This window comes from Strongylocentrotus purpuratus, unplaced genomic scaffold, assembly GCF_000002235.5.
Source record: "Strongylocentrotus purpuratus isolate Spur 01 unplaced genomic scaffold, Spur_5.0 spur5_scaffold_14, whole genome shotgun sequence".
Taxonomy (NCBI): domain Eukaryota; kingdom Metazoa; phylum Echinodermata; class Echinoidea; order Camarodonta; family Strongylocentrotidae; genus Strongylocentrotus; species Strongylocentrotus purpuratus.
In genome coordinates, this window is record NW_022145599.1 from 12,596,453 (window position 1) to 12,623,696 (window position 27,244).

The 27,244-nt window shown below is 37.1% G+C and overlaps 2 protein-coding genes across 2 annotated transcripts; one reads left to right on the forward strand and one right to left on the reverse strand.

Moving 5' to 3' along the window:
• Positions 1-1,843: 1,843 nt before the first annotated feature.
• LOC115923738 (insulin-like growth factor-binding protein complex acid labile subunit) lies at positions 1,844-4,245 on the forward strand. Its single transcript, XM_030985011.1, is given in 2 exon segments — positions 1,844-4,217; positions 4,220-4,245. Coding segments are annotated over 2 exon segments (2,400 nt in total).
• A 6,531-nt stretch (positions 4,246-10,776) lies between these two features.
• Positions 10,777-27,027, reverse strand: LOC115918613 (tectonin beta-propeller repeat-containing protein 1-like; the record flags this gene model as incomplete). Its single annotated transcript, XM_030985068.1, has 9 exons — positions 10,777-15,572; positions 16,803-16,910; positions 17,611-17,717; positions 18,207-18,299; positions 18,942-19,077; positions 19,646-19,927; positions 20,220-20,271; positions 21,921-22,007; positions 26,927-27,027. Coding segments are annotated over 9 exons (1,134 nt in total), but the record flags the coding sequence as incomplete, so codon positions are not given.
• Between the last annotated feature and the right edge of the window lie 217 nt (positions 27,028-27,244).

Genomic DNA, 27,244 nt, shown 5'->3' on the forward strand with positions numbered 1-27,244 from the left:
TGGACGGGTGGGTGAGAGATAGAGGAAGTGCAGGGGTTTGTGTGTGACTGAGTGAGCGAGTGGGTAAGTGACTGAGTGACTGGGTGAGTGAGGGAGGGAGTGACTGAATGAATAAAGGAGTGAGTGGATGAGGGAGGGAGTGAGTGAGGGAGGGAGGGGTGAGTGGGTGAGGGATGGAGGGAGAGAATGAGGGCCTGTGTGCAGGGGTGTGTGGACGAGTGAGTGAGGGATAGAGTGAGGAAGGGAAGGTGGGAGTGAATGAGTAGGTGAGTGATAGTGTGACTGAATGAATGAGTGAGGGAGTGAGCGAGTGAGAGAGTGGGTGAGTGGGTGAAGGAGGAAGCGAGTGTGTGAGTGGTTGATCGAGGGAGTGAGCGAGTGGGGTCAGTGAAGAGGGAGGGAGTGAGTGAAGGGGAGAGAGTGTGTGGGTGAGTGAGGGAGTGTGTGCAGGGGTGTGTGGGCGAGTGATGTTTTGTTTTTTAACTTTCTTATTTTTAATCGAAATTTGCTCAAACATTCACTGACCTATTCCTCTCATTTTTTTAGTATCGAAATCAAACTAATATCAGGGTGGACTTTCCCTTTAGGAGCACTCACTTTATTATTACTGTATAATATTTTTAAGAGCTTAATTAAGATCTTACTGTATGAACTCTTTTGCATATTGCCACCCTTCCTTGTCTGTGCTACCTGAGATTGTGAAATCAATCTTACAGCCAGATATCTGAAGAATAAAACAATATGAACATTAAAACAAAAGTGAAAGTTATTTTTAACATTTTGTTTTTATTTATTTATTTATTTTGTTTTATTTACCCAGGGTAACCTCATCAGTGAGTAAAACACTGTTATACTCGGGGGCCCTGCAATAGTACAACACAAATCACAAACATATAAATGAATACAAAACTACAAATATTACAAAGATTACAAATTACAAATACTGTTTAATACTGTTTAATTGTTACGTTGCTTCTCATGTTGACCATGAATGAAAGCAAAAACATCCCTGACAGTTTAAAGAGTGAAAATCAACACTAAGCATACATGTAAAAAAAAATGTCTCTGGTCATTTTCCATAAGAACATATTTTGAATAGCCTTAAATCAGTTAATTGCAAGTTCTCCTCATCTAAGTTTCACTCAGGAAGAGCTACAACTTCCTGTTTAGATAAGATTACAGATGTGAAAATGAAAGATAAATTTCAACAACTTTAAAGCAAGCATGCATTTTTATCAAGGTTTTTATGTACAATTTTTCATATTAAAATCGGAAGAAAAATACACTTTTGACCAACTTTATTCCACATTAAAACTTAACCAGCACAAGATGACATTTGACTATGCATGAATAATACATATGGACTATACAACAGGGATCTGTATATTAGTTACATGTATATATCTACATATATTCTCTTTAAGGCGAAGAGGTTTCGCTTCTTCAAATCATACAGGGGTAATTTTACTTCCTGTCATCATGATGAACAAGAACTTATGAGAGGCCTAATATTTCCTACTTTCAATATGTTGAGGAAGCAATATAGATGTACATGTATTGCATTGTAACTCTACAGAAGTTATGCTGATGAGCATTGATGAGATCTCACGCACGCTGCTGCCATTTCTGATCCAGTTTCTAAAGGCTGTATCATCAACTCTCACACATAAAGGTCTGTGAATGAAACAACCTAACAACCCTGCACGACGAGTCCTTCAAACTCCTGCCAAATCTTGTTACATTGGCTGCATCTAGAAACCCACTTTCTGTCATCGAAATCAAGACCCTGTGGCCCCTGACAATGCTTAGGTCGGTCATATTATCTCATTGTAATCTACAGACTATGTCTCCTCTGCTCTTTGTCAAAAACACGCTACTCACCAAACTAGACTTGGGTTATAATCAGCTGGATACTCTTCCTTGTAAATCTCTTACAGCCATACCAGGACTTTCACGAATAGAGCTAGAATACAACAAAATAAAAAGTCTTAATTTCAAGGGATTTTCCCGATGGTCTCATTTGACGGAAGTATTTCTTCAAGAGAATGAGGTGCAAGAAGTCCATCAGAGTGACTTTCTGCCCCTGCAAAATACTACTGTTGGTAATTTTTCACTGTTTGGAAATAAGATACAGAAATTATCACCAAAAGCCTTCTCTCATCTGACTTTCATAGACAGTTTTACACTTCAAGGAAATCTTCTCAAATCCTTTGATATTCGACCATTTTTAGGAATGACTTATATCAACAAATTATCGATATCTTCATGTAAAATCCATCAACTTCTTCCACCTGACAATGCCAGTGATTATCATACCCCTTATCCGTCTATTTTGAAACTTGACATGAGGAGAAATTCCATTGAGAATGTACCTCCTGGATCATTTTGGGGTTTCATATGGCTCAAGATGCTGCTTTTATCTTATAACAAGATAAGTTCACTCTCCAACGAGTCCTTCTGCCTGTTAACATCGCTATTAGAACTTGACGTATCCTCTAACAAACTAGTTTCCTTACCACCTGAAACTTTTGCTTGCTTGCCAAATTTAACAACATTGGATGTATCCAACAATTTACTACCAAATATCTCACCCCAATCCTTTGACGGAATGCCATTAATACGGTCAATCTCCCTATCCGGTAATAGAATCACCGATCTTAACATTGGTGGACGACTTTGGACACTAGGGACTCTCAAAGCACTTGACATATCTAATAACTATATACCATTAATTCCTCGAGGGAAGTTTAAAGGGCTCATAAATCTGCAGGTACTTGATGTATCTAACAACCAACTTACTAGTTACAGTGAATATGCATTTACGGATCTTGTACTCTTGAGGGAACAGCATTTGTCAAACGAGAAAGTAGTACTCTTGAAAGACACCTTCAAGCAACTTCGGACCTTGCTCTATTTGGATCTGTCATATACAGATATTCAGGTGTCTCAAAGTTCTATTGAGCAATTTTATAATATGACATGTTTAAAAGATCTAAACTTAGAAAGTGCCACGCTGAGAGATACCGATTTATACAATGGGATTAATAATCGGTCACTTTTCTCTGGTCTCTTTTCATTAAAGAAAGTACACCTCAACGACAATTATTTAGTCAGCCTGGATGAGAGAGTATTTCACAACCTTTCAAAAGTTTACTACCTTGATTTGAGCAAATCAAGAAAACAAGTGCTGAGGCCGGGAGTCTTCAGTCCCCTCTCTTCTCTCAGGATTCTGTATCTCCGTGAAAACAAGCTGGTGGAGTTGCCAGGAGACATTTTTCATGGTCTCTATCTACTGAGTGCTGTGTACATCTCAGATAACATGCTCAGTGGTCTGGAACCGACGATATTTGCCCAGGCTCCTCGACTGACCGTGCTCTCTTTATCGGGAAATCAAATCAGCACCGTTGAGCGTGGGACAGTGCTGCCAGCGAATACATCACTAAGGTTGGACATTTCTAGAAACCCTTTCGCATGCACATGCTCCCTGACATCGTTCAGGCAATGGCTGCAGTCAGCCGACATTGATCTCAAACATCCAGAAAAGACACTGTGCTCTAAGACATCGTTAAAGGGATTGGTGAATCAGCCAATCATGGCATTCCATCCTGAGGATCACTGTGGTGCGGACATTGTTCTCATCACGGTTCTTACATTGACAGGTTTAGTGCTTGTGATGATATCCATGCTTGTCTACAACAAACGATGGTGGTTGAAACACAAAATCTTTCTCCTCAAACTAGCTGTCATTGGATACGAGGAAATGGCAGAAGATTTCAATGCAGATAACTATCGTCATCATCTCAACCTCATGTTCGAGGAAGCAGAACAGGAGTGGGTTGACCGGGTCATAAGACCTGCACTGGAGGAGAGGATGCCACATCTACAGAATATCATCTTTGGAGACGAAGACCTTCACCTGGGTATGTACTACATCCCTGCACTCTATGATGCCATCGACAACAGCTTCAAGACTGTCTTGTTACTAAGCAACCATTCTGTCAATGATGCCTGGACCATGACCAAGCTTCATATGGCTCCGGAGCATCTCAACGATTCGGGACTGGACAAAGTCATCTTGATCTTTGTTGAGGACATCGAGGATGAGAACCTGCCGTACCTTGTCAGGTTGTTCCTGAGTAGGAACAAACCTTACATGTTGTGGACAGATGATGAAGATGGACAGGAATTATTCTGGGCTCAGTTTGGGAAAAGCATGAGGCTATTAACAATGCCATTCCTCTCTAAACTGTGACGCTGACAGGCCAAATATGTAGGTTTGCAGTGGGAAATGAGACCCACAGAGCAGAAGGCAAGTCCAAGGCATTTTGCCCCATATATTAGAGCATTGTTATCTATTTTAGGTTACCTTTAGATTCCAATACACTGTAGGTTGGCAGCTCTACCTACCAGAGCTTAATGAGACCAAATAAAATGACAAATAATACTTTTATTGTTGATTACTGTTTATTATGGCCGTCATCGTAATCAAGTAATTTGCTCTTGAGGGCCATGTCCTGCATTCACAAATTCTGTAAATTTCCCATGTGTATTTTCTTTATGTGCTTAAAAGTAGTTTGTAATTTCTGTAAATGTGGTTATCATTATAGTTATGTTTTCATCATCGTTATAAGCATAACCACGATCATTATTACAAAAATCATAATCATTATCGTAATCATCATAATCATTGTAATCACAATCATAATAACCATGACAATCGTAATCATAATCAAAATCCTGTAATCCTAATCCTAGTCATCATAATCATAATAAACCATAATCATTATCATCAAAGTCATTGTAATCATAATCATAATAATAATCATAATCATAATGATCAAAGTCAGTGTAATCATAATCATATTCATAATCAAAACCATCACCATAATCAATATCCGGCATACTGATCATCATCATAATCATTGTAATCGTAACCGTAATCATAACCATAATCTATTTAGTTTGATGCATCATTGGCACTATAATAAAAGAACATGTTCAAAATGTATTTTACAACTCTGAAAATGCGAGGTTATGCTTCAAATGGATTAAATAGGATATAATAATTTTGCTAATAATAATATATTTGTACAGGTGAATATTAAGATGAAAATTAAATGTATATAGATTATGATTCTTAACAAATAACATTTTATATGAAATGTAAATTCCTTTTGCTTATGAGGACAATGATGAAGAAGCAATTTTTTTTAACTTTCTCTCCAACATAATTTTCTTCCATTTTGTTTACCTTGAAAGTCTCTTTGATTTATATCTGCATTATGGAATTGTTCCCAACTTTTGAAAAACACTTATTCATTCTTGCAAATATGAACACAAATAAATGTTGATGTATCGGTTGTCTTAGCTCCACATTATTTATAATTGTTTTGGAGAATGTCATAGACATCGTATTGATATTTACTAAGTAGTACAAAAAGTTTAAATTCACCATTTTCTTACATTTTACAAACGAACATAGCAGTGATAGTGCATGATAGATTTAATACTTTTCGTCTTTGGTTATGTAGTATACAAGAATTTTGATGCAAATTATATTGTTTCGAACATTGCAAAATTCTTCAACCATAGGAATTTTGTTATATACTTTTTCCATCGAGTTAATGAATTTAATTCAATTTGGTTACGTACATGAATATAGTTTTGCTAGCAACTACGTGTACGTGTACATATGTTGGCTCATGATATAGGTATAAAAGTCAAGAAGAAACTTGGAAATAGTAATTACACAAACTGAACATTGCTAGTGACACACGAGAGTAGTTTGAATGAATTTGGTCTTCCTCATTGATATATGCTTTCATTCTGGCATCTCATTGTATGGTCCATGGCGCCTTAGTTTCATATAGGTACATAGATATTTAGTCTTTCTACCTATAGGTTTGCATACGTGAACGTTTGCTCATGTATATTTATGAATACATTTACATTAACCAGAATTCTTGTATTAGTAACCAACCAATTTCTCAAGTAAACAGTTTCCACTGAATAAATAAATATGCATATTATATTACACATGCATTTCAAATCATGAAATAAAATTCAACTATATTCTGAAAGCATTATGGTCACAGTTGAAAATGAATGTAAAACGTTCAAATGAAATCATGCCTACTATGTTGAATTTAAGTTAGTGATTTAGATGAATGAGTATCGTTTCATTCAGTCAATACACCAACTTACACCAACGAATTATTAATGAATATTTTCTGTGTGCCTTTGATCCGATTTGAAAACCTTTATTCCAAAAAAGATGTTGGTGTCCTACAATATTTCATAAATATTACAGAATGAATTAAGCACATATTTTCAATCGAGTCAATATGAATGCAGGGCCCTAGGGGGGGGGAATATTAATACTGATGAGGCTACCCTGGGTAAACAAGACATTTACATGTTTTTTATTATCATTATCCACAAGAAATATTAGGTGTATTAGGATTTGTATGTATCAATATGTATTGTATTTGTAGTAAAAGTACTATGCAATAACAGTTTTTAAAATTAAGTTGGATAGTATGAATTCAGCTGCGCAACTAATGTTTAGGTATTTCAAGTTAAAAGTCATATGAATTTGTTGAGAAATCTTAATTCGTAAATATATTACACTTATGAAATGCAAGTATTTAACTGGTGTATTTTTTGTACAAAGAACACCCATGGTGTGCACCTCTATAGGTAGCCTCTCTCATTTTGAGCTCTGTAATTTGTTTCATTTTTCACCAATTTTGGTTGGATTTAGTATTTGTATTTTCAACATTGTGTTTGATATTGGTCAAGGAACAGAGGTAATCAATTTGTAAGGTGTATTTTGGTGTGAATTTGCAGTATTTCTGTTAAGTTTAATGTTTGATGTTCTTGTTCAATTTTACTGTACAGGCATGTGCATTAAGCTTTACTGGTACTTTGCTTGTATACCATTTGAATGTACTGACATTCACAATAGTCTCTTTTGTATGCTCCTTTTGTTTTTGGTGTGAATTTGCAGTATTTCTGTTAAGTTTAATGTTTGATGTTCTTGTTCAATTTTACTGTACAGGCATGTGCATTAAGCTTTACTGGTACTTTGCTTGTATACCATTTGAATGTACTGACATTCACAATAGTCTCTTTTGTATGCTCCTTTTGTGTAAGCTATTCCTGCTTGTACAATGGATGGAAAGCCATTGAAAGTGTTGTTTTCTATAGGGCTTGTTATTTCTATTCTGTACACTTTGAATCAGCCCTATATAACCAAGGAATGTTTCACTTGTACTGGCTCACACATGAAGAGCCTCCACTGTAAACATCTCAAATATTGTAGTCAACCTATACTATACTACTGTAATTCGACAGCTACATTTCGATGTCTCCTTAATTCTGGAGATATCCAGCCCAATCCTGGTCCAGTGAATCGCACTGAGAATGTTTCCAATATTGGCCATACCAACTCACCTCCTTATTCAGCTGATTGTACAGCTTTACATATTTCATACAACTTGAATGATCTCCATCAGATTAATAACCAGCCGCTTAATTTACTACCCATGAATGTTTGGAGCAGGATCTGCGATCTTGGCATCGGTCGCCGACGTCGAACTCATCGCGGACGTGGGCGGCGTACGATACCAAGGCCGGATTTCCCTCCACCAATGTCGGTATCATCCAATAGCCTCAAACTTGGCCTTTGGAATGCACGTTCCATGACCAATAAAACACACGCAATTACTGATTTGATTGTTGAACATGATCTAGATGTTCTAGTCATCACCGAGTCGTGGCTCTCTGGAGACAGTAAGAGGGATGGTCTCATATTAGCTGATCTAAGATCTGGTTTGCCTAATTATGATTTCACCCATCGACCCCGGTTATCTTCCAAGGGCGGTGGGATTTTGCTTCTCTATAGATCCACGGCTCGCTGTACCTTGAACAACAACAATGATTTTGCATCTTTTGAATTACTGGATGTCACACTCAATCTGACACCTTCATCTGCTGTAAGGTTGTACTGTATTTATCGACCACCCCCGTCTGCCAATAATAATCTCTCCAACGGCACATTCTTGGATGAATTTCCAACTCTCCTTGAAGGTGCTGTTGTAGATGATCATTTTCCTCTATTATTGGGTGATTTCAACATACATGTTGATGATCCCAATGATAATTTTGCAAAATCTGTTATGACATGTGTTGATTCGTTAGGGTTCAAGCAACATGTTCGTGAACCAACCCATCGCGCAGGTCACACTCTAGATTTGATTTTCACAAGGAATTCGGATGATGTCTGCAACGTGAACTCGCTATCTTCCATGCCTTCCGACCATTGTGCACTTGTCACCACTGTCAATATCGCAAGGCCGAAGAATCCCAAGAAAGAGGTTTCCTTCAGGAAATATCGCAGCATTGACAAGGACTCTCTACGCAACTCTATTGACACAATGTTCCATTCACTTCCTGATCTATCTTGTCCATCTGCTTCCGCGGAGCATTACAACTCATCTTTGCGGACGTTGATTGATGAGCACGCTCCAATCCAGGTCAAGACTGTATCAATCAGACCTGATGCGCCATGGTTTACCGATGATATCCAGGAAGCCAAGAGGCGAAGGCGTCGTGCGGAACGTCGTTCGATCAAATCTGGACTTTTTGTTGATAGAGAGCTGTACCGCCGTGAATGCGAGTCATATTATGAGTGCATCTTCAATGCGAAGTCAGCGTATCTCAAAGATCTCATCAAGAATGCTGACACTAAAGAACTGTTTCGTCTTGTGAAGACACTCTCAACGCCCACTCAATCTTCACCTCTTCCAGATCATTCTTCTGATAGTGAACTCGCCAACAGATTTGCTACATTCTTCAGGGAAAAAGTCGCCAAAGTTGTATCCTCTTTCCCTAATGTAGTACCAGCACCAGCTTCAAGATCTTTTGCTCCAGGCCCTCGTCATGAACTCTCTGATTTCTGCCTTGTATCCCTCTCACAAGTCAGGAAGCTCATCACTTCACTTCCTTCTAAACACTGTAAGCTAGATCCGATTCCTACCTGGCTTCTAAAGGAAGTCCTCGATGAACTCCTTCCTCACATAACCAAACTGTTCAATCTCTCGTTATCATCCGGAATAGTTCCAGAGTCTTTTAAGACTTCTCTGCTTCTTCCCCTCCTAAAGAAGCCGAGTCTCGACACGAATGGACTTAAGAACTACAGGCCCATCGCAAACCTGCCATTCCTTGGGAAGGTTTTGGAACGTATTGTGTCACTACAGCTGAAAGCCCACATTGACAATCTCGGTTTGTTTCCAATCCACCAATCTGCCTATCGGAATCATCATTCTACTGAGACTGCAACTGTCAAGGTCCTAAATGACCTACTTCTAGCTGTAGATAAGGGTAATGAAGCTGTCCTCATCTTGCTTGATTACACTGCCGCATTTGACACTATCAACCACGACCTGTTACTCCATCGCTTAGAGAACGACTTCTCCATCACCGGCACCGTACTTCAATGGATTCGCTCCTATCTCATGCACCGAACTCAGAAGGTGATCATCAATGACACCAACTCGGAATCATTTCCCCTCATCTGCGGCGTTCCTCAGGGTTCCGTGGTCGGCCCCCTCCTGTTTATTCTTTACACCAGCCCTCTCTCAAATGTTATTAACCTTCATCAGAATATTCAACACACTATGTATGCAGACGACACCCAGATTTATGTAACTCTTCACCCAAACAGCAGGACAGTAGCCGCGAACAAACTCACCAGTTGCCTCAATGAAATCAAAACCTGGTCTTTTCAAAACTGTCTCTGCCTTAATGATTCAAAATCTGAAATGATTCATATTATTTCTAAATTTCGGAACTCAGACCCCTTTCCTGATCTTGTTATGAGTGATGGCTCTCTCAGTTGTTGTGCTTCTGTGCGTGACCTTGGTTTAAATATTGACAGCAATCTTACTTTCAAACAACACATTAGTAATATTTGTAAGTCTGCTTCCTTTGGTATATATAAGATCAGTAGAATCAGGAGGCTACTTGACCGACCCACAACTTCAAAATTAGTCCATGCTTTTGTCTCGACCCATATCGATTACTGTAATTCTTCTCTTTCTGGCCTCCCTCAGTCACATCTAGTCCCACTTCAAAGGGTACAGAATAGCGCTGCTCGGCTTGTGACTCTCTCGCGTAAATCAGAGCACATAACTCCAATATTGAACTCACTACATTGGCTTAAAATTCACCACCGCATATCCTTCAAAATTCTTCTCCTGTGCTACAAAGCTATCAATGGCTTAGCCCCCTCTTACCTTTCCGATCTCATATCCTTACGTTCCCGTACGTCGTCACGAACACTTCGTTCATCTTCCACATTACTGTTAACACCTGGACCCCGCACTAACACCCGGTATGGTGACCGCGCCTTTTCAGTTATTGCCCCCGCTCTCTGGAACAAACTGCCCGCCTTTATTCACTGCGCCCCCTCTGTATCTCAATTCAAATCTCTACTCAAAACCTATCTTTTCAAATTGTAAATTGCAGTTGTGCGTCGGTCAATGGAGGTGCGCACCATATTTGTCTTTATTTAGTTGATTGCCACTGTTTTTCTTACCTTATCTATGTTACTTTTGTATTTTTGCTTTTTCTTCTAATTTAATTCTACGGGTTATAGTCTTCTCTTAATCAGAACACTGTGCGCTTAGAAACATCAGTATTAAGCGCCTAATAAATGTTATGTATTATTATTATTATTAAGAAGATAATGGAAATACATCACACGCTGGACTTTTCTGCTCATTTTTTCAGAGTTCTACTTTTATTATTTTCATAATTATAGGCAAGTTAGAATCACTTCATGTCATGCATAGAGTTGAATAATCAGTACAAAACAAAACATGATATATTTTCCAGAAAATTACATTTGACTCAAGTACATGAGTCAAGCACCTCGTTACGCGTAGGCGAAGTGTTGACATTAATACAGATTATAACAGAGAACGACAGTTTCACAATATTGATTTCCATAACTATAGGTTTTAAATCATTATTAAAAATCATTACAATTATAATCATTTTTCGAAAGGATGAGGATATCTTAAATTGAGGGAAATATCTAAATTACAGAGAAGAACAGGTTCAGATTATTGATTTTCCGTAACTCTAGCTTTTAAAATCAACATTAAAAATCATTACAAAAAATATCTGTTTTGACAAGATGAGGATATCTTAATTTGAGGGGAATATTTTAAATTCCTTTCGAGTCACTCGACTTTTGAAAGAAAGACAGGTGCGCCTATCACAATTGTGTACATGTACATGGTTTTAGTGACTTTTAAGAGTATGTTATAAATAATGATAATTTTTATAATACAATAAAGAAAAGTAGACATTCAATAAACACAACGACATTGATGAAACAGAAAACACTAAAGTGGCCCCATGGAAGACCAGCGGCAACAATATAGTTGCAGCTGAAAATGGGCTACCAACCGTATTTATTTCCTTTTTTCTCTGTATGATCATATTGATTACTTTGTATGTATTTTGTTTAATTTTATTTTACAGAAATAAAAACAACAAACGATGACTGTAAACATAAAATCACTCTTCTTTTAAAAGAGGTTAAAAATGGAAAATAAAACATACAGAATATTTTGAATTCCACCTGAATAATGGTATAGCAAATCAATTGAAAGCAAACAAAGATCCCTGTCATCCATTATTTTCTCCTAAAGGGCCTCACTTACAAAAGTTCTACTGTTTATCAACTTATTAAAGTTGGAGAAATTTAACTACAATTTGCCTACTTCCACACTGTACTTGTACTTAGGGTAAATATATTTTTTTACATGTGTACATATAAATAAAAGACTAAAAAACTACCACACAATGATCCAAATTTCAAGGCCGTCGTACACAGCGACAATTTCAGAGAAAGTAACAAAAAGAAAGCAACAGAGACAGAAAAGGAATACTTAAGACAATGGCATGTGTAATTAAGTAGCATACCTGTATATAAATTAGTTGTAAATATACACTGTTTCCCATGAAGTAGGAATAATTGTTCTTTGTAGGTTTACCCTTTTTCAAGACATGATTGGGACAATATGGTTTATTCTTAATCAATTTTTGATACTTCCTCTCAGAACTTTATTGTTTGATCTATTAAAGAGTCACAGAGATTAATCAATAGATTTCTGAAAAGAGATGAAATTTATCTATAAAGAGTAAACAACATTGTCACAATTTTTTTCTCGAAAAGAGTTAATGAAAAATTAGTCCTACTTGAATAACCGAGAACCAACACACTACTACAACTGAAAATCGCACTGATTGCAAATCACGAAAGCATAATCCAAATTTTACTGGAATAATCCAAAGTACATAAAAACTAGTATACATAACAATAATCATTGAATATACAGTAACTGAGATGAACAATCACTATAGAAATATGGGACACATTTAATTCAAAAACTAAGGGCTACGCATGAAATAACAATTATTATTGCACTTTTTTATTGGTTGGAATATAAATCAACTCTTTAAAGTGGCAGATATCTAATCTTATAAGTATTTCATCAGCTGATGTCATCATTTTATGTAATACAATCTACTATTCAACATAAAAATATGATACTGTTAAAGTTTCATGTACATAATTTATAAAGACCCAGCATGAAAATATTGCACTTTAATTTACATGTGTCAATAAACATGTAATTTCTAGCATTTACCTTATTTTCAAAATAATTATATGCACTTGTATTTTACAAATCTTTCTTTACATCCTTCTTTTATCGTTTCCGCATGAGCATCTCAAAACTAAATTTGTTTTGTATTGAAACTGTACACTGCACTAAAGTACTTTCTATGACTTGTACCTTCGTACATTTTAAAGGACAATTTCAATCAGCTTCAATATTAGAACCTTAAGAAGAAAACAAGTTCTATCGAACAAAAATTACAGAACTACATGTACACATACAATGTACAAGTACACTAGTTCAAAACTAATGAAACTGTACATAAGTACAGTCAAACCTGTCTTTAAAGGCCACCCAACGCAAACAAGAAAACTGGCCACTATAGAGAAGTGGCCACTAAGACAGGTTATACTCTACATGTATACATTTGTACAAATAATAATAAAGGACAGAACATGTGTATAGATATTTCTGTAATTTCTACAAAATAAAAACTGAAATACAGTGAGACATAAAAAGTAGATTATGTTTGGTGTATGAATACAAGGAAAGTGGGAATCTTTTCATATTTTCTGGTATAGAAAATAACTCACAAACTTTTGATTGTTTTCAAAGTGATGGAAGACAACGTGACATCAAAAAGTAGCACCAATGAAGTAAAATTTTAGTTACCTAAAATCCATATATATATATATATATATATATATATATTTGCTTCATTCAAGTATACTGAAGTTTAAATTTTCATCAATTATTTTAGTCAAGTATTCATCATGATATTACTGCAACAGGGGTTTAACATGCTTAAAAGGCAAAACAAAATGCGTAAATTCAACATCTTTTGTTTTGTTTCTTCTGAATTTATATTTAAAAAAAATTAAAATTGTGAACTTTCATTTAGACTAAAATAAGTAGACATAGAAATCGATTAACGACTATAGATTTTTCTTCAATAACTATATATTTTAACTTCTGCAGGAGTGTTGACAAAATATATCCTACAATTGAAGTGCAAAGTCAAATGAGTAGTGTTATTTTAAAAATTCCCTCTCAAAGTGTATTGAATCTTATTAAAAAGTAATGAAATGAAACTCCCTTTCATAAAAAATATAACAAAACAGAAGTCATTATAATGATATGCACTGTACTTCTATATTATAAAAGTATTTTAAAAGATAGAGGTAATAAAATATGTTGCAAATTTCAAAATAACTTACAACTACACCTGCACTTCTTGATGCATACTATGTAGCCCAAGTAATATGCAACATGACATTGAAATGACATGGTCCTATTTTCTACTAGTCACAATAAAAATCAGTATCATTATAAGCATTTTATTAAACTAAAAACAATTGGCAAGCAGTTGGTTGTATTTGGTTAATAGTTACTCTTTTCTTCCTTGGCTGTAAAACAAACAATAAAATCAGTATCATTAAATCATACCTATATTCCTCCCGTGTAAATTTCATTCACATTTAATCATTTATTCATATCTATTTCTCGCAGATTAATTTTACGTTTGCCTTGCATAGTTTAATTTATTGTGTTAGATAATATTATATTATCTATATAACATAGATATCACCGTAATGGTTCAGGTATGTTTCTTAATAATTTACTTTCTACAATATTTATTACTGTGACCGTCCTGTGTAGAAAACTGGGACATGTACATGTACTTGTGCTTACTACAGGTAATTTTTCATAACTGATAACACACAACACATAACAAAGGTACATTTTGTGACCATAATGTTGTTCATGAAGAAAAAAGTATACTCTTTTTTATTGTTTACATTAACGGCAGGAAAGCCCTTATGCAGACTTGTTGCAAAGTCAGTGAAACTTGGCAAGTGTTAAAATATATCTTTCAGTTATCGTAGGTAAAATTTAACAGTCATAGGTTCTGTAACTTCTTTGTAAGAAATGAAAATGTAGCGCTATTTTCATAATGTCACAGAGGGAGATATTCTCAAATCAACAGATATGATGATCAAATTAATTTTGAATTACGTAAAAATATTTATCAAGTCTAGAAAATGAATATATATGGAATTTAAATTAAAAATTCATTTGTTAAAGGCCATTTTTCTTCATCTGGTGGTAGGTTCCTAAAACTAGACCTTTTCAATATACCACTGGATTCATGTAACTTTATTTCTAGTCATGTCACAGTTTTCTGGTAGTCGCATCATGAAAAATTCTGATCAAATTTTATTGATGCTTGACTGTGGTTTGTTGCTTCTAGGAAGATTGCAACTGATTGCACCTCACTAATCATCCAATCAGAATCTATCTGACAGATTAAAGATGAACTTTGCATATGATTGGTTCATTCTAAGAGTACAACCGACTGTATCTTACTGATAAACCAATCAGGAACAGTCTACTGACAGGTTACGGCAGAAAGAAATGTTGTGATTGGATGATCCTAGGAGGAGTGCCATTGATTAACCAATAAGAAACAATCTGATAGACTACGCTGGATACCGTGCTTAGACCTGGTTGATTTTTAGAGGGGTGCAATTGCCTGCACTCACTGGATAGTCACTCAGATTTCAATAAATCGACATGTTATCATGTGTAAGAGAACCAAAGGTTGTGATTGGTGATCCAAATGACTGCATTTTATGGATCAACCAATATGGCTCCTTCTTTGAACTGACAGACTTAAATTTTAATCACATGTTTCAGAGATAATCATGGTTAACAGAGAGCGTTTCCATCCGAGCTGGTGTATGGCCTCACAGGGTCCTCCTTCTTCTTGGTGTCCAGTGCACTTCCTTGAATGGTTGCCATGGCAATATCTTCTACCGACGGGGCCCTCTCTAGTTCCTTGGTGCAGCCTCGTATACACAGATGCATGATACCTCCCTGTAAGAGAAAGAGAGGGGGAGTGGAGGGTTACAAGGAGAGGGGAGAAAGAGGAGGATGAAAAAAGTTAGAGAGGGAAGAGAGAAGGAGATGGAGAGAGGGAAGAGAGAAGGAGATGGAGAGAGGGAAAGGAGATAGAGAGGGGGAGAGATCGGGAGAGGGGGGTAGGGCAAGAGAAAAAGAGGATGAAAAGGAGAATACCATTAAATATTGCACCTGCCAACGTTTTGCAATGCAGTATCATTAATAATTCATGACTCTGGGTTAAAAGAGGTGGTCTGGAATTTGTCTTGAATTTCAGCTGGCATGTACAATGGTCATTGTTGTGTTTTGGGAGTGAGTTGAGTAGGGAGGGTGAGTGAAAAGGGGAGTGTTTGAGTGTGGAGTGAGTGAGGGAGTGAGTAAGTGGGTCAGTGAGTGAGGGCATGACTGAGCGAATGCGTGGGTAGATGAGGGAGTGTGTGCGAGGGTGTCTGGGCGAGTGAGTGTGGGAAGGTGGGAGTGAGTGAGTGGGTACTGGGTCAGTGAGTGAAGGAGTGACTAAATGAGTATGTGGCTGAGTGGGTGGGTGAGGGAGGGAGGGAGGGAGTGGGTGGGTAAGGGAGGGAGGGAGTAAATGAGTAAGGAAGCAAGTTGGTGAGTGAGTGGGTGAGTGAAGGAGGGAGTGAGTGAGTAGGTGAGGGAGGGAGTGAGTGAGTAAGTGGGTGGATGGGTGAGGGAGTGAGTGGGTGGTTGTGGGAGGGAGTGAGTGGGTGGGGAAGGGAGGGAGGGAGTGGGTGAGGGAGGGAGGGAGGTAGTGAGTAAGGAGGTAATTGAGTGAGTGAGCGGTTGAGTGGAGGGGGTGAGTGTGTGAGGGGTTGAGCGAGGGGGTGAGTGGGTGGGTAAGGGAGGGAGTGACTGAATGAGTGAGGGAGTGGGTGGGTGGATGAGGGAGGGAGGGAGTGAGTCGGTTGGTAAGTTAGTGAGTAAGGAAGCAAGATAGTTAGTGAGTGGGTGAGTGAAGGAGGGAGTGAGTGAGTGGGTGGGTGAGTGAGCGAAGAGGGAGGGAGTGGCTCAGTAAACTGAGTGAATGAGTTGGTGAGGGAAGGAGGGGGTGAGTTAGGGAGGGAGGTAGTGGGTGAGTGGGTGGGTGAGGGAGGGAGTGATTGATTGACTGAGAGTGTGCGGGAGTAAATGAATGAATGAATGAGACAGTAAGTGAACGAATGTATGAAATGAAATATGACTTACCCCTGCTCCTTTATCCCATGCTTTACCCATGGGTTTAGCCGATGCAATCCCGTCTCGTCGACATACAACACCACGGGCCCCATCTACCTGATCAGCTATCACCCATACCTTATGAAACAAAATAGTGAAACCTGTTTTATAAAGACTGCTCAAGGGAAGGAAGAAATGTCATCTACATAAGCAGGTGGATGTTGTGCAGACCCCTTAATAGTAAAGGTTTTTATCTGTAACTTTGAGTGAAACAAAAAATGTGGTCTTTATGGACAGGCGGTCTTTACAGACAGGTGACCTTAATGGACGGGTGATGGTGACAGGTGGTATTTCTACTAACAGTTGCTAAATTAGGTTAGCTGTAATTCCAATGTTGGAGGAGGAAGTTCTGTGTTTACAAGCATGAATGTGATTTTATATCGGCTCTTTCACACATCTTTTGATCAAATTTTTTAATTTGAATTTTTTTTAAACAATGTCTCATTTTACACAAACCTAAGGTACATGTGCAATAACTTATATCTCAGATGGTACATGATGGTCTTTTTCCATTTGACATTTAAAACCTAGAACTGAAATTGTTAAAAAATTTGAAAGACCATTGAAACAATTCTTCTTTTTTTTCTTCTTCAATAAATGATATTACCTTCAGCATGAACAAGAAAAATAAATTAATCCTTCACCTGCATTGATTGACCAATGTTACACAAAGGGAACCGCCGCAGTTGACTTTTGTCACAAATAACGTTTACAACTATCAATCTTCTGATGCATAGAAAATAGAGAGTTAAGTGAAGCGATGACGGATGATTAATACCTGATCTTGAGGGCCAAGGGATACTTTACGGACCCTAGAACTAACGTGGATCCACTTGGTGCCTTCTGGGAAGGTCGGAGTGATGTCCTGACGATACCATAGGTTCACTGCAAAAACAGACATAATGGTTAAGATTTGTAGCACCTGTAAATTCTGTAATCGACTGTTTTAACGTGAAACTGATTTAGGCTAGTGTGCCGTTTTGTTCCCTCTATTTACCATTTCAATTCATCACATTCTATAAGGCATACAAAAATGAAAAAAATTAGGACTCTTTATTCACCCTTTCCACCCTTAGACAATTACATGCACAAGTGTTAAGAATCATATGAACTGACTCTACACATCAACTTTCTTTTTGCTCTTTATGAAACGCTGTAGGAAATTCTGCAGTAGTTTGTAACATTTAAATCATATACATGTAAGTTTACTTTTCTATAAATAATAATAATTTACAACAATAATATTTGACATTGATTTTGCGCTCATATGAACCATGCAAGGTATGCAAGGCATGGACCATTGAAATAATATTTTCCTAAGGTATATCGTTTTCTTTTCATAATATTGATTTGAGCAGTGTGTTTTCAACTTACTTTGTGTATCAATAGCCCATACAGAGCACTTGCCAGCCGAAATCTGTTTCAAAGGGGCGACTGACGGTGGAGCAATATGAAACCATGTATCTCCTGCATAGGGTGAACATAAAAACTGATTTCTTGCTTCATCCACGCCAAGTGGGTTACCATCATGCCCAAAGACATTCAGCTCGCCCGTCAGATACTCATGAAATTCAAATTGTCAAATGGAGGCAAACGTGTACAGAGTACGACGATCATGTCCATAGGAATGTATCGCTATTCCAGACACTACAACCTATTTTAATTGTTATTATAAATGGCAGAGTGGGTTTGAGTGAAATGTTTACCCACTTAATAATAATAATAATTGTAATAGATCCATTTATATAGAGCAGCTACTATTAGAATATACTCTACTGCACTTAATACAAAGTATCATATCATTACCCCAGTTGTAACTAAGCCACAATAATAAGGAAGCATTCAAGAGGTACCCATTTACTTCACCTGGATGGAGTGTGGCAAATCTAGATTACTATCTTGCCAAAGGACTAAGTGCCACAGCGGGACTTGATCTGCTATCCATGTGATCCACTGTGTGGTGTCATATCCACTACACCACGACACATCAATATATTATACTATAGGAATTGTCGATTACTGGAATCTACTTTGTAGTAGGAAAAATGACCTGTATCAATGTTCAGCAAGAACAAAGCACTATGAATGCTATAAAGATGTATTACATACCTGTACGATTGTAATCACTGACTCTGTTACGATAAAACGCTGAGCCATCCCGAGCCACAGCCCAGACTCTGAACTTTCCTCCGACCGAGATGGATTGGAATGGTTGATCTGTAGGTACATGCATCCATGCTGTACCCTGATAAAATGAAATAATTCAAGAACGAAAGCTCAACTCTCATCTAGTTTTGTTTTTCTTCTTCAATTGCAACAATCCTTGTCATGTCATTTTCAATGCAATTCCCACAAATATGGCACTTACACTAAGAAAAATTAAAGAATGAATACCGTTTGTTTTTAGAATTTACATGTACTAAAGTCGTTAGAATTAGCAATTTGTTATTGTGAAAATGCCTTCTTTTTAAAGAATTCTTGTGTATTTTTGCATCATATTCCGAACGACACAAATGTAATCAAGTAAATACTGTAATTTTATATGCCTATGAATGTTTCCTTCGTAAACTCGAGTATTAGTAGTTGCGAGAGTCCAAAGTATTTTAATTAATCGCAGAACTGATGGTAATTTCAATCTGGCACTCAAACCAAAGATGTTAATTCATCAAAATTACTTGGAAAATGACCTAATGCAGTACACTATACATGAACCACTATGCTTTGTTGCACAGTGTGTCATACACAAATATATATTAAAACATGATAGGCCTTATTTTTTCTAATCCTCCCTGAGAAATAAAAACCTTTCTCACCTCAGGACACGCCCTTGTCACCCCTAGCCTTGTCACGACATCACCGTTGGTTCCGATGGCCCACAATGCAATGGGTCCATCCCATTCTTCGTCCGTATCAACCTGTAGGGAGACATCTTTGAGTCCAAGGTTCGGCATTTGTTTCCATGGACCTGACGTCTTTATTTGACATCTCCTGCAAGTATAAAGATAGTCATTAAATAAAGAAACACAAAAATGTATGCATTCGAGAACCACCAAGTAACCACTTACTACAACTGGGTGGAGTGTGGCAACTGTAGACTAATGTCTTGTGGTGGGAATCGAGCCACAAACAATGTGATCCAAAGTCAAATGACATATCCACTAGACCAAGACACCTCTATAAAGCCTTGTTCAGATATATGAGGCATAACCGCGGCAGTTTGTATAAAGGACAACGTAAAATGCAATACGGTTCACATTTTCATATCTTTTAACACTTAAAGTCAATACATTTAAAGAGAAACGCCACCATTCTTTGTGCGGCGGATTATCCCATCGCATCTGACCAAGGGTTTAATGTGAACAAAACTATTTCTAACCTGACCTATCGCCTTCTTCTCACATAGTCGTTCCATCTTCTATCCTTATGAAATGCCTTGGTGCTGTTAACAAAGAAACATAACAATACAAAAATAAACATTGTATTCGATCACTCATCATAACAATGTACTACAATTTTTTGTCACATCCATGTTAATAATCAATAAGGAAACCAAATAACATCACATTAATACAAGATAGACAATCTGCATGTGCCCTGTTTACTTACGAAGTGCTTTGGTGAGTGTAAAACAAAATCATCTTTGGCTTTTTTTTTGCGTTCAAGACGATGTGCAATTCATGTGTTTGGTTTGTACATGTAACAAGGATGTGTGTAAAGGGAAACTACATGTACCTGCACAAGGTCACCATTTACTAGTGATTTAGGGTGCAATGGTGCAGCCTTACATTCACAACTACAACAAAGTGCACAAGATTCTACATAAAATTATTGGCGATCTTAATTTCATAGTCACTTTGACAGATGGTCCTAGCTGTAATGAATCATCCTACCCAACCACCTACAAAATAAAACAAAATGTTAATCCATGATACACATTATCAAATAGTGATATTAATAAAAGCAGTAGTTTAACAAACCATTATGAAATTCTCTTTACAAAAAAAAAACCCACAACACCAAATTGATTTTGAAAACACTTGAAATTTTTCAAGATATTGTTAACCAATAAGTTGCTACTATAGTGTAAACAAATAAACCAAAATAAGAAATGAAAATAGTATATTTACATGTATAACAGATTTTTCAAAATAATCAATAGCTTAAAAGTCCCTTGACAACATATCCTAAGATATCTAATGTACCAACTAAAAAGAGGAAAAGAAAAAAACATTGCCATATAAATCAGGATGAAATAATATAAATATTTAAACTTCCTATGCATCTATTTGTTCAAAAGTAGCGTATAATCTAAATTGGCAACTTAAACTTTGAGCGTTTCATTCCAGGATTCAATGGTATCCTCCTTCACCATATTAACAAATACAAATTTTGTCGATAGGTTGAATAATTATCCTTAAGTTTTTACAAGGAGAAATGCATGATAATGGTGAAATAAATTGTGTGTGTCTGTGAGGGGAGGGGGGGAGGGTCAAAATGAAGTGATGAAATCAAACAGGATATAAATTATACAAATATGATTCTCTTCAACATAACTCAAGAGCTGTATGAATAGCGCTAGGTACAAAGAGAAAAAGCTTTGACTAAAAGGAAGGTAAATTAATAGGCAGTGTAAAGCTACTACCACATATAAAAAATTCAAAACCAAAAATAAAAAAATTGATAAATGACTTGTACCAGGCAATTCTTCTAATTTCATGCTATATTAAAGCCAGGGGGTAGCCTAGACCATTAGGTATCACATCTCATTAGTGTAAAAAAAATATGTATGCATTATATTTTTTTTCCTGTTCTCCAAAACTTAATTGGGGGGTCGCTGTTTTAAAAGAGAACTAATGACATTTACTGTTTAAATATTGTACTAGGCAATTGCATCAAATACACAGTCATGCACATGGAGAATTAATTGGGGCAAAAAAGATACAGAAACCAAAAAAAAAAATCAGGATTCAAATTCAAAATGAACAGTGATATATTACCCAAGGACAAGGACAATCATCTGTCTTTAACAAGAGGTTAAATGAAAACATAGGAGTGGGACTATACATTAATATTTTTCACAGAAAGTACCTTGCATCATCCTGAACTATGCCTGGCATTTTCATGGGAATAGGAAAGAGTGCTAATCCCAGAAGGATTAGACTGCTAGGGGTATCACTGGGTAGCAAGGAAAGGATTATAGAAGAAATTAGACACAAATCATGATTAATATAGCATTGTTAGCAACTATTATCAATGAAACTGAAATGAAAAGACATGTATACCCTATTGTTGATGGTGCTGTCGATGTACAGTATACAACAATATATTTTGTAGAAGACAATTAGGCAATGTCTAAATATGGGCCATATATCTCCATTGTATCCTCTTTCCCTTCCCCATTAAAATGCAGTCTCTTTTTCTTCTTATTCTTCTTTACGCTATCGGTCTCAACCTTCATCTGTATGACCTATAAAATGGCAATCTTCCTCACTCCCTAATTCTTAATTGAATACTGCCAGGTAATAATGCACAGATATGGCACAAGAGGAAAGAACATGGACAACTATATCTGCCTAAATGCAAAACCACACACGGTCAATTCTCAATATCATTTATGGGCGTGAAAATATGGCAAAGTATTCCACATGATTTTAAGAGCAAAAAGATCTAAATGCTTTTCGGAAGGGATTAATGAATCATCTAAATACTTTAAGTTAAACAAAAGTTAAGACTTCTTGAAATGGCAAATACGAAATCTCAGATTAGAGAATTTCTAAAAATATCTTTGCATTAGATAATGATATTTTTTTTGTTTCTGATACGGAAGTCGACATACATTTGACTTACATGTATTTACACTGTATGCAGTGAGGAATATTTCTAAATACATACATACATACATACAATTGTCTTTTATATAGCGCAACATCCAACGAATTGCTCGAAGCGCTTTACAGAAATAATGACATAGTAAACACAAGATAATACATGTATAAAAGAGTAATTATAATAACAAACAAAAATATTAGAATTACAATTTACTTATTGAAGAGGTACGTTTTTAGTTTTTTCTTGAAAATTTCAACTGAGGGAGAGGTACGGAGGTCGAAAGGGAGGGTATTCCAAATTTTGGGGCCATAATAAAAGAAACTACACTCCCCCGATCTTGAATTGATACGTGGTAATCGGAGGAGCGTGGGGTCGTTAGAAGAGCGGAGGTTGTATTGAAGTCTAGGAGGAGTATGTAGAAGCACAGACAGATACATTGGTGCACAATTATTCAAACATTGGTAGACAATTAGGGAAACTTTGTATATGATTCTGTTATTTACGGTTAACCAGTGTAATTGCTTAAGTAGAGGAGATGCTGATTCATACCTGCTCCCTCCCAAAACAACCCGGGCAGCACGATTTTGGATTCGTTGTAATCTTTGAATGTCTGTCACATTAGCATTCAAAAGAAGAGAGTTGGCATAGTCTATTCTACTGAGGATTAATGATCTTACGACATGATGGCACGCATCAGAGGTCAACAGATTCTTGATTCTAGAAATATTGTACAAATGAAAGTTAAGCGATTTACACAAAGCAGTAATTTGTTTAGACATGGACATTGAAGATTGAAAGAAAATACCTAAGTTTTTGACATTGTCAGACATTTGTACTCTACCATTTCCTATGTTTATACTTATATCACGCGGTAAGTGATGTCTAAGCTTTGGTGACATGGCCAGCAGTAGTTCCGTCTTTCCTTCGTTCAGTTTGAGTTTATTTAAGGTCATCCATATACTAATTTCAGAGATACATTGTTCCAGTTTACTTATTTCTTCTTGAAAATTTGCAAGACTTTTGGGGTTGAAACTTGTGTATATTTGTGTGTCGTCAGCATACATATGATATCTAAGACCGTAGCGACTAATAATTCTTCCCAAAGGTTTGACGTATAGCGTAAAAAGGAGCGGGCCGAGTACGGACCCTTGTGGAACTCCATAATCTAAAGTATGAACATCAGAGTAAGTGCTATCTATGCGAACCCGATAGGTCCGACAGTTAAGATACGACCGAAACCACTGCAGAGCCGTGTCACGTATTCCAAATTCTGAGGAAAGCCTATCAATCAAAAATCCGTGGTCAATGGTATCAAAGGCTGCGCTTAAATCTAATAAAACTAGTATCACACCACGCCTTTTATCAATTTCACATAGAATATCATTTCTAACACGGGTTAGTGCAGATTCAGTACTATGATGTCTCCTGTATGCCGACTGAAATTCATCTTGTAAGCTAAGCTCTTCGACATGGGCTGTCAGTTTTGAGGACACCACGAGCTCAATCACCTTGGATATGTAAGCAAGATTAGATACAGGCCTATAGTTTTTAAGTTCCGAAGAATCCAACGAAGATTTTTTCAGGTGAGGAAAAACTATTGCATATTTAAGTTTGTCAGGGAAAACTCCATTCACTAACGAGCAGTTTATGATTGACGTGATAACGGGTACCATTACCTCTGAATTAGCTTTAAGCAGCCAGGTTGGCATGACATCCAGGTCACAGGACTTGTTTGCAGACTTCTTTATGACCCTCTTCACATCTTCATCGCTGACTGGTGTTAAAGCCAGCAGTAAGTCGTCATCCGCTACTGGACCAAGAGGAGGAACATTATCCGGATCTGGAACAGTCCACACTGTTTGCTGATTAGGTGGATGTGCATCAAGTAACCGTCTGATACTCCTAACCTTGCCCTCAAAGAAATTGGCAAAATCATTGCAGAGGCGAAGCGGTTCATCGGACACTGGGAGGACATGCTTTGAACGACCCAGTAATGAACTGACTGTTGAAAACATATTCCTGCAGTTAGACTCAAGAATAACATTTGTGTAATAATTACGCTTAGCTTTCCGAATGATAACATTTAGCTTATTCTTTTGATTTATGTAATTCTGTCGATCCGAAACAAGTTTGGATTTTCTCCATTTTGACTCCAGCGCTCTCTTTAGTTGTCGACTTGCCATCACACTGTCATCATACCACGGAGCACATGGTCTTTGTTTCCGTCTTCGCGTCGTTTCTGGGCAATGTTGATTCAGCACTCCCTGGACAGCACCATACAAGGAAGTCAGCATGTCGTTTACATCACTCTCCGGAAAATCCGCAAAACGTGATGAAAGATCAGCTAGAAACTTCTCACTGTCAATCTGGCGATAGTTTCTGGATTTGATAAGCACTCTGTCAGTACTCGAAGGGGGTGTCTGGATATTCAGATTGCAACGCACTACAAAGTGGTCTGACATGCCTTTGTCAATGACGTTGTAATTGCAGACTATGTCATCTCCAGTCTTCGTAATGACCAAGTCCAGCGTGTGATCACCATCATGAGTAGGTTCTTCAACGAGCTGGGAGAAGCCAGATGAAGTGACTGATTCCAGAAACTGGCGTGGGGTCGGTAGATGTGCCTTATCAACGTGTACATTGAAGTCCCCGAGAATGATGACGCGACTGCCCAACATTGAACATAAGCCTAAGAATTCATCAATCTCATCGAGAAAGGCCTTTACTGTAAAGCCATTAGTCGTAGAAGGTGGAGGCCTATATACGGCAATGATACGATACTGTTCACACCTGTCTACAACACAGGCAAATTCAAAAGTTTTAGGGGAAAATTCAATCTGCTTCAGTCTGAGATCTAGGTGAGTTCTGAACAGAAAACCCAAACCTCCATGAGCATCACCATGACGAGCAACATTGTGAAAGGAAAAATCGGGTGGCGACAATTCGGTTATGACAGTAGGATCACTTTCACGGAGCCATGTCTCTGTAATGACCATGATGTCAACATCATTTTGAAGTACATAGTCATATAGTTCAGTGGTTTTATTCCTCACAGATCTGGCATTCCATAGATGAAGTGCTACAGGTGACGGAGCATTTGATAGAGTCTCTACAAGTTTAAGATTATCGAAGTTAACACCATTCCGCCTTTCATGCGTGTACGAATTTCGAGTGTGGGGCCGAACACAAACTGGAATCGGACAGTGAGCAACTTTCTTTCTTTCATCATTTCCATCAACAACTGGTCCGAGTCGTGTTCCAGAAAGTTGACTCCTTAACCAGGCTTTCGTCTTAACACCTCCCCTGGTACCCCTTTTAGTTGGAGGTTTGCAACTAATACCTAGGGCTTTCACTTTGTCATATACATCACTTGGAAGTCGCTGATAACCAGTGATGTTCTTTAAGCGGTGTAGTTCTGAACCAGTGAATGTTGTCCGTTGAGGGTAGTACAACTGTTTACATTTCTGTGAGGTGTCACTGTCAATTGTAGTTGGTCCAGGGTTGGGGTTGATGTCCCCTGCTTTGAACAGTTCAAGTTGAAAAGTTGAATGGCTATTTGCATAATAGGCTATTCTAGTCTTTATGTAGTTCTTTCGGACAAAAGCTTGCCCAAATGAAGCTTCTTGGTTTGACTGATAGATGGTGCACAGTTGTGAATCAGTCAGGCAGACTGTTCTATTTCCTTGTTTACTTTCCTTATATAGTTTATGTGTTATATATATGTGATATAGTATAGTACCAACAGTTCTGGCCAAAGACAGGGAACTAGACTCAACCAGCACTTGTGCTAACTTCTGGTACCCCCTATAACAACAAAAATGTACATATAATCTTTCTTGCAATTGTATATGACATACTTTGTAAAACAATGTTTATCTTATTCACTTGTAATGTTATTTATCTTGTGTGATATTGTTATATTTCATGTAATCATGTTGATACATTATGTTTTACTTGTTCTTATTGTTGTTGTTAATAAACTCAAAGTCACACTCAAATGTTATGTGCAGAGCAAATGGGAGAGGAGCTCACAAGATATGTCACAGACTTGCCTATTTGTGTTTGATTGATCGCAACTTCAAAAATTCATAACTTTCTTATTTTTAATCGGAATTTGCTCAAACTTTAGCAGACCTGCTCGTCATATTTGTCTGTTTCTATCAAAGCCAAATTAATATCAGGGTGGACGTCCCCTTCGAGAGCACTCACTATATTATCACTGTATTATTAATATAATTTTAAATAGGGCTGAATTCAGATCTTACTGTTTGAACTCTTTTGCATATTGCCACCCTTCCTTGTCTGTGCTACCAGAGATTGTGAAATCAATCTTCCAGTCAGATATCTGCAGAAGAAAAAAATATAAACATTAACAAGAAAATGAGAATAATTTTTTTAAATACTATTTAACATTTTGACATGGTCATGGAAAATGTTAACTTGTAACTTGGCTTTTCATTTTGGTCTTGAATAGAGTCTTGAATAAAAGCAAAACATCCCTGACAGTTTCAAGAAGAAAAAATCAACACCTAGCATACATGTAAACAAAAATCTCTGTTCATTTTCAATAAAAACAAAGTTTG